At 36.8% G+C, this 12017-nt stretch overlaps 1 protein-coding gene across 1 annotated transcript in view; it reads left to right on the top strand.

The window, feature by feature from the left end:
- GPC5 (glypican 5) overlaps window positions 1-12017 on the top strand; it is a 682923-nt gene that overhangs the window by 35492 nt on the left and 635414 nt on the right. Inside the window, exon 2 of the mRNA XM_027065090.2 lies at window positions 6142-6303. Coding sequence (XP_026920891.2) covers window positions 6142-6303 — 162 coding nt within the window. The remainder of the gene's footprint in view (window positions 1-6141; window positions 6304-12017) is intronic.

Consider the following 12017-nt stretch of genomic DNA (forward strand, 5'->3'; position numbering starts at 1 on the left):
CCAACAGACTGAGCGACCCAGGCACCCTTCATTACAATTATTATTATTGAGGCTCAGGTTGTTCCAGGTTTAACCAGTAGAAACCTTTTGAAATTGGCTGCTGTGTTAGACTAAATTATTTCCTCCCAGCCCCCCCCTTCAAATTCATAAGTTGAAGCCCTAGCACCCAATATGGCTCTATTTAGAGATACGGCCTTTAAGGAAGGAAGGAAGGTTAAATGAGGTCATGAGGATGGGTCCTATGCGATATGAATTGTGTCCTTATAAGAAGAGAGAAAGGTACCAGGGGTACAAATGCACAAAGAGAAGATCATGCAAGGACATAGGGAGAAGGTGGCTATATGCAAGACAAGGAGATCTCAGGAGATAACCAGCTTGTCAGCACCTTGATCTTGGACTTCCAGTCTCCAGAACTGTGAGCAAATAAATTTCTGTTGTTTAACTGACCAGTCTGTTGTATTTTATGACAGCCCTAGTGCCCTAACCTAGCTCCTGAATCCTTTTGATGAGACCCCGCTAATTATTTGGTAGCTTCTTCACTATGTGGTGGACAGGGTGCTTTGGCTAGTTTGTCATCTTGTTTTTGCCTGCTCTTGACCTAGGATGAGGCATTTCTTTAAGAAGCACTGATTTCTTCTTGTGAAAAGTAGTATTTCAAGATGATAATCTGGGCACAAGGGATGCCCTTTGCCATTCAGTTGGTCATTGTTTCTAGGCCTTTTCAGGGAAGCTAGGAAATATGTACTTTCAGAGGTAAAGTTTTTCATGATTTCATGTTGATACTTCAATTCAAATTCAAGATTACAGACTTTTACTTCTTCTTTATGCCTCCACACTAAAAAAAAAAATCTCAATTTTGAAAATACAGGGTAGAATTAGACAGTAGAATTTGAATATTCCCTAATTATTTGTTTTATCTGTGCCCTTCACAGTTGTAGCGTAACATGAAATGTAGTTTTTAGCATTTTTCCTGTTTTTTTCTTTGGGAACTGATATTACGAGAGTGTTTGTTATTTCTGTCTTTCAAATCTATCCATTCATTTTGATTTTTGAAAATTTGTTATTTTTCATTTTCTTTCCCGTAGGGCATTACCTTTGTGTGACTGGCTCCTGTGTTCCTTCTGGTTTAGTCTTCATTTCAGAACTTGTTCTTTCATCTTTTGTTCTGTACCGAGTATGGGCACTGCATCTGTCAGGTTTTCTGATACTGCTTTGTGTTATTCTTCCATGTTTTCTTTCATTATCTTTTATCTTTTGTTTTTCTTTTTAGGGGCATATCTTTCTAGCATGCTTTCTTTGTCTGTGGGAGATTTTTCTGCTCCTTACTCTCTTTTTTATCATAACAACTCTGTGTGAGATTTGACTGCAGTATTTTTTGTTGCTCATTCTATAGGAAGGGAGTATTGTTTTCCTGGACATTTAGGTTGAGGCTGGCTTCAGAAAAGCTTTTCTAGCTTTACAGAACTTCTTCCGTTTCTGTGTAGCATTTAAAATTATGGGTGCTTCTTTTCTGAAATTCCTTGGCTTTAATTCCATTCTCACATTGGTCTAGACCTTCTTTATCTGTGCTTCTTGGATCCCTATTCTGTTAAATTTTGATTCCACTTCCAGAAATTTTTCTGTGTGGAGTTCTATCCTGGAAAAGAGGCTGCTTGATCTGTTTTAAGAGTTCACAGGTTCGGATAGCTCCTGATCATTCACTCCCTTCTATCGTAGGTCGTTTGCACATACCCGGTAATCGAGAGGGCAAAAGCGTCCCTGTTTCTGCTGCTGTTCTCAAATTGGCCCACTGTACTTTCTGGCAAATTCTGTTGGCTGTTTGGGGGTTGTCCTGTCCTCAGTGCTTCTCCCCACTGCCCAGACTCTGATAATGGGAAAATCTGTGGCTGTTGCTGATCTCCACCCCCTAACCCCCCGTTTATATTTTGAAATTGTGGGAATTCTCTATCATCTAGTTTTGTTATATTTCTTGGATTTATTTTCTAGTTGTTCCATCTGGTTTATGTGGGGATTTGGAGATAGTGAAAACTATGCCTTCACGGCTGCCATCTTTCCAGGATGACTCCCAATGCTCCTATTTTAACACATTTGAAAAAACCATCCAGAAGCAGGGAGATGGCTCTAACAGTTTCTCATGCAGGAAAACAGAAAGGAAGTCATAGTCACCAATCCTGCTGCTTCTGGGTGAGAGATCAGGAAAAGCCCCTGAAATTCTGGTTGAATATCCTTCAGCAAGGAGCCTGCTGTTTTATTTTTAATTTCATTTGCTTTTAGTAATTTAATTCTTGCAGAGCTTGATTTTGCCATTCGGAAACATGACTGCTGCCTCTGAGCCTTGACTGTGCTCTCTTGCTGTTTCATAGCATCCTCAGTTATGCCATGTTCTTTGAAACCAGGCTTTGAGATATGCTAAAAATGAGTCTTGGTACCTACATGCTGTCTGCTTGGGTTCCGTCTGGCTTTGCTTTCTTAGAATGTTTGTTCTGTTTACAGTGGGAGAACCGCAGCCTCCCATGTTGGGCGTTTTATCAACATACAGCTTATTATGACCTCTGGGCTTATACTGTGAGCAAAATGTAAGGTATGGTCCTTCCCCTGAGGGTGTTTGGTTCATCTCCTCTGTCTTTTGGGCTGATACAGGAAGCATGGGAACTAGTTTCTTATGGACTCTTTCCCCCTCCACCGCCACCCCAACTCTGGATACTGAGGAAAATGTTGTGCTGGTTAAACATAACTAGATCTTTGAATTATAGTCCTGCTTTGCGTTGGAGTTTAGTGTTAATGTTGTTGTCATTATCATCCACCAAGATTCTGAATGAAAGTCTGGATTAATCAGTGCAGATGCTCATCAGCATGAAGAATGTATTTGCTCTTAAGTGTTCTAAATTGCTGTCCATGCTTATTCAGACCTATGAGATAGGAGATAGTCTCTCTCCCTTGTTATGTTTAGGTCAACAGTCAAGGCCATTTGCAGTACCTTTCTAACTGTACTTTCCACCATTTAAAATTGGGCGAAAACGCAAATGGCATCTTTATAACTTCATATTTTAGATGACTTTTTTAATGCTCATTTATTTTGAGAGAGAGAGAGAGAGAATATGTGAGAATGCGAGCAGGGGATGGGCAGAGAGAAAAAAAGAGAGAGAGAGAGAATCCAAACATGTGGGGCTGGATGTGGTGCTCAATCCCACAACCCTGAGATCATGACCTGAGCTGAAATCCAGAGTTGCACACCTAATTGACTGAGCCACCTAGGCTCCCCAAGCCTATTTTGTTTTTTGAATAAAATTCCTTGGATGGTTCCTGACCTAAAATTTGGTAACTTACCAAACAGATGACTTCTTTCAAGAAGAAGAATCAAAAATGGCCAGTCATATCTGTAGACAAACCATTTATAGATTTAAGGCTACAGCTTTCCTCTCAGTAGAGTGATGGTGAAGAAGATACTTTGGGAATCACTCTGCCTGTTTTCGATCACCAGCTCCACCATTTTGTAGTGTGTGACATAGGTATGTGATATTGGGCAGTTTTCAAATCCTCTTCATGTCTCCATTTCCTCATATGTAAAATGTGGTAGTAATGGTCTCTACATCATATGGTTAATGTGAGGATTCAATAAGATGATGTTTATTCACATTAGATCCTCAACTGTAGGTTTGGTGAATAAAAATGGAGTCTCTATGCTTTTTTAGGCACTGTACTGGTCAACTGGGATATAACAATGAGCAAAAATTCCCTCATGTGGAGCTTTACAGTCAGATGAAGGAATTAATTAGTCATCACATGAAGGAATATAACATTGCACCATGATAAGTGCAATGGAGAGGAATGGTGCACTTCAAGAACGTATAATAAAGACAAGAGCTGTCTGGGAGGCTAAGGAAGGTTCTCGCGGGAAGGCTGAGTTCACATGTAAAGAAAAATAGATGGCAATGAATTAGGAGGAGGTGTGTGTTTTCCATATGTCTGGGTGAGCACATGTAGGATGAGAGCATCCCTTCCAGAGAGCTGAGCATGGAGAAAGTGGCCCTGAGGCAAGAGGGCACTTGGTGACCATGAAGGGCTGAAATAGGCCCATGTGTGAAGGGAAGGGTACAGTGGGCAGCGTTACTTGAGATGAGGCTGGAGTGAGAGGGAGGTTGGAGTGGTCACAACTTGGTGCCTTCATAAGCTATGTTTAAGAACGTGGTCTGGCAAAGGACCTTGGTGTTTGAATTCTGGAGACACATTTGCAAAGATCTATTATTGTTGTTGTTATTGTTGTTACTATTGTTATTCCCTAGCAGTCCTTACCATACTAAATATGTTTATATACTTTCATGTTTATTTATTTGTTCTTTCCTCCAATCTCTATTCTTCTCTGAACTCTTAATTCCCCAGTCCTTCCATTTAGGAATAAAGCTGGGAAGGCAGCTTTTTCTTTCAATCAGTCTTAAAGTAGAATTTGCTTTTGTATACTTTTAGCCAAGAAAAATGAAAAACAGTTGCCAACATATTACCTGCTGTGACACACATCAATATTTTATGCTTTTTTGCTTTTGAGAAATGCTCAAATGTTGTCATTTTTTATTTGTCTAACGTAAACAAACTAAAGCCAAAATTATTTCAAATTTTGGTGTCCTGTAATGGCCGATTTCACATGTTTTGATCTTACCCAAAACCAACTTTTGGAGATGTGAGGCCTGAGGTCTACTCTGTGTGAAAAAGGAGGGGTTTGACAGTGTCTGTATGGCGCGCATATGTGCACACATGGGTATTTTATATTTGCTGATGTAGAGTTGGTCACTGAAGAGCTGACATGTGTGCTGTGAAACTTCCCCATCACCAATAAGGCCACAACTGTTTTTCCTACTCTAAGATAAGGAAATAATGTATTCTATTAGGCCATGAAAAGAAAACTCTGCTGAGCTTTACATAAAACCTGGCTAGCCTTGGGATGCTCTAGGGCCCAAACCATGATGTCCCATCAGTGTTCTCCTCGATAGGCACTATCCATGCCCCTTTACCTCTTTGTTCTCTAGCACGTCTGCTGTGTATAAAGGTGCCTCCCCTGTCTTGTTACGTGTTTTGCCTATTATCATTGTACTCGTAAACTTGGCTATAAAAATACTTTTTTTTTGTATTTGCATATTATTCTGGTATAGAATGAGGTTTTAGCTCATCTGGGATAAGAGTTGTTAATTCTATTAGCATTTTTCTAACTACAACTATTACATATGTGTAATAACTTCACATTCCATGTAATCTGCATCTTCCTGGAAGTTTTCTGAATATGGTTGTAAAACTACATGTACTTTTAATGGTAGGAATTGTCTCTAGTAAACTAGGGAATGAGTAGAAATTTGGATGGTGGGTTTGGACCATGGAGGATCTCAGTCCCCCATTATACTGTTATTGCTGATAACCACTTCTTCCATAAGAATCGCAAGTGTAATGCTGAGTTGAGAAATCAGGTGAAGGTTTTTCACCTTTATTTGATGTACAAACTTTGATTTTATTTCCTCAGGAAAAAAATAATTGTTTTAGCCCACGTCCTTTTTTTTTTTTTTAATGTTTATTTTTATTGTTTATTTTTGAGAGAGAGAGAGAGCAAGCCGGGTTGGGGCAAAGAGAGAGAGACAGAGAATCCAAACCTGTGAACTGTGAGTTCAGACCCACAAACCATGAGATCGTGACCTGAGCCAAAATCAGATGCTTAACCAATTGAGCTACCTAGGCGCCTCTAGCCCATACACTTCTGATTAACGTAGTTAGATCAAATACTTTTGGCTGAATTAACAAAATAAGCAAAAATAAAAGTTTCCTGATGTAGCTCTGTACTTATATGTAACAGTTAATTTGTTTCCTGTTATATAATGTATTTGTCAGGTAATAGTAATTAGTTAATTGAATAGACATATTTAATATTTGATCAAAATGTTAATAAAATATTTGAGCAAAGAGTTAATAGTTTACAACATTTTGTTTCATGGTTGGTTTCATGGACAATACATACATTTTTTTTTTAACAGCAACTGCTCTAGTAAATCAATTTCTCACATAGTACATGAGCCCCTTCTGATCATTAATGCCTGACATGTGACATGTAATGGTAATCAAATAAACAGGTGATTATTCTGAAAAATATTACATCTGTTCCAGGACCTGATCTACAGGTTTGCATATCCAAAAAACCTACCTGTTGCACCAGGAAGATGGAGGAGAGATACCAGACTGCAGCTCGCCAAGATATGCAGGAAGTCCTTCAATCATCCAGCTCCACATTAAAGTTTCTAATATCGCGAAATGCTGCTGCTTTTCAAGGTAAATGTATCTTGATTTCTGAAACTAAGGAGAAGTCTTGTTATGCAATCTTCCTATTACCATTATCCTGGTAAACTTGGGGTAGGTTTTCTTACCTTTGCATACCATCATTCTGGAACAAAATGAAGTTTTAACTTCTTTTAACCCTCAGAAAAAGGTCATTATTTCTGAGGTCAATCAGGACATAAATACTGAGTTGGACTGGGAAAACTGTTATATTAGTGAAATAGTCCTTGGAAATATGTGCCCTTTGTGGGTCCTTCCAGGTCCCTCAGTATTCTGACCTATGGTTTTACTGCAGTATGAATGGACATAATTATTAGATTTTAGTATTCTGTAACATAAAATCTCATTGCTTTTAACTGGGAAATTATAGATTTATTTTTAAAAATATGATTTGAAGAAATATTTGTCTAAGTTTTTCCCCTGGCTACCTCATGTGGTTTTCATAAGAACACCAGTGTGATATGTCAAAGTGCAGACAAGTCTGATAAACAGTAAAATAGGAAATATTAATTGGATTTTTAAGGATCAGCTAAGACCAGAACTCAACCTTAATTCAAGCAGTATGTTCAGAAATAAAATTAATGGGTTATAAAATTACAAGGCACATTGGAAAATAGATGATCTTTCCCTTATTTTAGTCATCATCTCCATAAAACCCCTTATTACTACAATAAAATAGCTTAATTTATTTTTCCTTTTATAAAACATTAGCTTAACTGTATATGATTAGAATGAAAATATCTAGATTATACTACTTTTCAAACAAATTTATTGCTTTTGTTCAAAGCAAAATAGACTTTTGTTAGTATTCCTTTTCCTTTATGTATATTATTGTCAGTCTATTTAAATAATTTGTGCTTTGTTTACATGCATAACTAAATCACAAAGCTGATTAATTTTTAAAACTGTGTTCATTAAATAACATAAATACAATGAATCAGGATAAAATTTAAGTGGAGTTAAAAGGTAGTTCATGATGAATTAGTGATTTTCTTAGGGAAACTGTGATATGTCAAATTTTAAGATGTTATTATTTTAGTGATTTTTTAGATGTCTTAGAAAACAACTTTATGTCTGTTATGGGATTTATTCATATGAAATAGTTGGAGGAAAACATGTTGATATGCCTTGTAAGCAAAGATTTGTGATTTGAACTGGCTGAACCAGAAGACTATAACCACATACACAGAGTGTTGTGATGGTTTTTTTCTCATGGAAATGACAACATGCACAATATGGACAATACCTTCTAGAGGTAAAGGGCAGTGAATAAACCAGTCTGACCAGAACAGGGATGGGGAGTGTGGTGGAGATTCTATGCTTGAAAAGGTGAGCTGGACTCACATGGAAGGAGATTTAGAGCATCAACTTGAGTTTGAGTCATTAAAGTTTATGGAACAGGAAAGCTTCATAATGATTTCTTATCTTTTAATATCAAAACTAATCCTTTCAAGTAAGAATATATGGCTGAAGAAGATCATGACCAATGAAACCGACCTTTTTGGATAGCAGAGCTAATTATAGAAGTGAAAGAAAGTGCTATCGTTGCAATATATTGGCACTCAGTGAATGTTGAACATTCTCTTCTACCTTCAAAGATATCTTAACAAACCTTTTACACATTGTTGGATAAATTGATCAAGATAGAATACATCATGGGGTGCCTGGCTGGCTCAGTTGGTAGAGCATGCAACTCTTGATCTGAGGGTTGTGAGTTCAAGCCCTATGTTGGGTGTGGAGATTACTTTAAAAAAAAAAAAAAAAGAGAGATAGAATATATTAGGTTCAAATGATTGGGAAAAATACAACACCTGAATTATTTACTTTTAAAATGGGTTCAGGCTGCTGAAAAATTGTGGTGATATTGCTAAAAGTTTGGTGACAAATAAGAAGTAGAAATACATGGGATCATCTCTATCTACCATAGTGTCAGGTAATTTATCTACATTGAAAAATTTTTCTGTTTAATAAATTTTGTTATACTCAATAGGTTGAGTTTTGCTGGGGAGGGGGAGAGATGGCTACACAGAATCCGAAGGAGGCTCCAGGCTCTGGGCTATCAGCACAGAGCCTGATGCGGGGCTCAAACTCACGAACTGTGAGATCATGACCTGAGCCAAAGTTGGATGCTTAACTGACTGAGCCACCCAGGTGCCCTTGAGTTTTGCTGTTTACTTAAATATTAATCGTAAAAATGAAAATGGTAGGCGCTTTCTTAAATATAACTTGTTATAAGTGGTTGTTTTCACCCTTTGTGGAATGTCAAGTTTTATTTAAGAATCATGAGAAGGCAAAACAAATTTAGAATAAATTTGCCTAAAGGCTAACTTTACTGGAATACATTCTTTTATAAGAAGAATAACTGCTTTTAATTTAATAAATAGAGTAAGTAGCTTTAGGATTATGTCCATAAAAACAAGCTTAAACATATATACTAAAAGCAGTTTGAGAAATCACATCTACTGTACCATAATCGAGCAGGTGACTTTATCAGTAAGTAAATTGCCTACTATCTAGTTTCTGTGCCATCAGAATATCTGAAAACAATTCAAAGTCTTTATTTTTCTAAGAAGAAAGAAGCCAACACACTTTATTGGGAAAACTGGCTGCTTGAGAGAAATTTAATGGGGAAATCATTTCACTTCTCAAATAATGTAAGTAGATTTGCTGTTTTTGATGTTTTGATTTTCAAATATTTCATTTATGTCTCCTACTCCAACAGTGTTAACCTGCTTTTTAAGTGGTATTCTGGGTTATAAAAGACTGTAGTGTGGTCCCTTCTCTCATAGCTTTTATAGAATCCCACGGAAGCCTGGTTTTGAAGCAGCCCTTTGGGTGTGACCGATGGGAATGATTGCTTGCGTGTATGGATGTAGTGGGCACCCACATTATTGTGAGATGAAGGAACTTTTAAAGGGAGGGAGAAAACAGTGCTGGCAACTGGTGCCGGAAGACAAGTTTTTCCTGTACACAGTCTGCATTCAGATCTGGAATCGTGTACAGGAAGCTACCTACCAGTGCAATTGGAATCCACCTACTGGGATGATTCTTCTATTTTCTTTTATGTAATTTATTTATGTTGGTTCCAGTCACATTGCCTTAAATTAAACAAACAACGAAATGATAATCTGTTTTTGGAAGGATCCATAATTATGACCAGGGGCTTCACTGTATCCTCAAGTGTAGTCTTTCATATGGAATGGAGCATTTCATAAGCTGAAAGGAACAAGCTGTTATCTCTGTGTCTGTTGTTATTTGTAAATAAGTGGTGCTGTTTGCAGAGAGGAACACTGACTATGTCACGGTGCAGACAGTAACTCTTCTTTATTTTCAAGGGCTTAATAATGATCGTGAATGAAGCAGAACAGCCACAGATAATTCGAAAGAGTTGTTTTTCCTTCCACTCTTTTAAAGTGAGTGTGGGATTGCTGGCTTTAAAACTATTTTGGAAATACTCTTTATAATGTTTTATTTGTTTATACAATAAAGTATGGTGTGACTCATGAAGAAACAGAGGAAGTTGACAGAGAATATGTCATAAGAGCAACGCTTATGCAGCTTTCAAATTTGGCAGTTTTTAAATCTCCATTCAAATAAGATAATGTAGTTTAGCTTTTTAAATTTAAAACTGAACAAATTTTTCAGCCTCACTTTCAAAAATTAAAAGGAAGGGAAAAAATAAAAGGAAGGAATATTTGGGAGAACGCCATTGGAAACTTGTCGAAACGTTGGGAAGATAAGGTTTAAAAGCTGCACCTTTTCTTTGAGTTGTACCTTTCCCTACTTCTCTTATCTTCCAGTTGCTCGTGTATTTCAAAAATATATGGTAGATACCAAGTCTGTATTCTGGAGGTTTCCAGTTTTATATATGGCATTTAAAAAGTGTACATTATTACAAAAGACTGAGTGATAAATGATAGTTAGAACAGGAAAATTTTAGCATTTTTATTTATGTTTACATTCTCTCGGCTGAGTAAATTTTCATTTCTTGATTGTAAGTACTTGAAAGATTGGCAGGCTTGTCCTCGTGCATTGAAATGTTAGAATTAGGAATTTAATAAAAAAAATACATTCTTATTTTTAATGACATATAGGAATATGTTCAAAATTAAGCATCTTATTTTAAAAAGTAGGTGAATTAAGAGTGAGGATGTAATTAATAGATTTTTCTCCTTTACACTAACTACTGTAAAATGTATAGTTGGTGTATAGCTACTGTAAAACTAATGTAAAGTCAAAGGCACATATATATATATATATATATATAGTCAAAGGCACAAAGATATAGTGAATATTTGAATATATTAATATATGGGAGAGTAAATAGATTTATGTAAATATTATTAAGCATGAGGTACATTAATCTTATTTTATTCACTTCAGCTATGCTTCACAAAGGTGGATAATAATTAAAATTATTCCTTGGAAGAGCATTGTGTCGAAGGATAAAGGAATAATACCGTTTTTAACACGGAGAGTTACCTGATCAAAAGTTCAAGTGTAAGAGAACAGGTAGCCTTAGGCTGGCAGTTGTGGGGGGTTGTTTTTCTCAATCTCTAGCAGCTAGTAAATATAATTAACTGAACTGCATGAATAAATGAATGAATGAACACTACTTATCAAGAAGATGGCTCTGAAGTAAAATGCTTGAACCCCTCCCTTGCTCCTTTCTTTCTTTTATGTATTCCTCTCTTGATGATTTGCTGTGGCATTGGAGCACCTATTAGGTACCAGCACTGTTGGGTGCTGGGGTTACGGTGTCCAAACCTTTTATTGATTCCTTTAGACTTCTAATATGCCAACATCTGTCTTTTTCATTTATGAACTAGAAAGGGGCACATTATAGTGTCTCCTTCGATGGCATCCTGAATATGATTGCACTGTTTTTCCTTTTCAGTGTGAGGCAGCATGTGGGTTCATGTGTTATCTCATACAGCAGCTATCAATGCAATTGGTCTTTATCCAATTGTCCTTTATCTCAGAAATGTTAAAAAATAGTTTCTGTAGAATCTGTGTCAGCAGGCTTCTGTTAATTGTGCAAATGGGTAATTTTCCTATATTCTAGATAAAAGTTGCAAGAGCTTAAATTACTTTTCAGCTAGAAGTAAAGCTTGCTTTGCATGAAGCGTTGTCGATGGTGGAAATACTATTAACTATTGACCTAAGATCAGGTTTACTTTGCCAGATTTATTTTTTAAACTTGAAAAAGTAAACTTTTTGTTGTTTTAAGTTTGACTGACAGCAGGTTATGATAATATCACCTGGTGCCGTGGTAATCTCACCTAGAAAGCACAGTTACCTGCTTATAGTCGGCAAAACAATTCTTTCTTGATTTTTATATTAAACACTTTTTCAGTTAAATCTTTTCAGTGTGAGAACTGCATATTTATTTTCTTGAGGATAAGTTAACATTTCATCAGATTCTTTATCATTTTGTTATCTTCGTATTAGTTTAATCTTACTTTTGCATATGGATCGCAAGGGATGATTCTTGAATGTTTAGTTTTGAAGGAGAGAGAGAGACAGAGTGTGAGCAGGGGAGGAGCAGAGAGAAAGGGAGACACAGAATCCAAAGTGGGCCCGACCCAGGGCTCAAACTCACAAACCGTAAGATGATGACCTGAGTAGAAGTCGGACGCTTATCCGACTGAACCACCCAGGTGCCCCAAAGGGATGATTCTTAAAAACTACCTATGTGTGAAGTAAAG

This window comes from Acinonyx jubatus, chromosome A1 (genome assembly GCF_027475565.1).
Source record: "Acinonyx jubatus isolate Ajub_Pintada_27869175 chromosome A1, VMU_Ajub_asm_v1.0, whole genome shotgun sequence".
NCBI lineage: Eukaryota > Metazoa > Chordata > Mammalia > Carnivora > Felidae > Acinonyx > Acinonyx jubatus.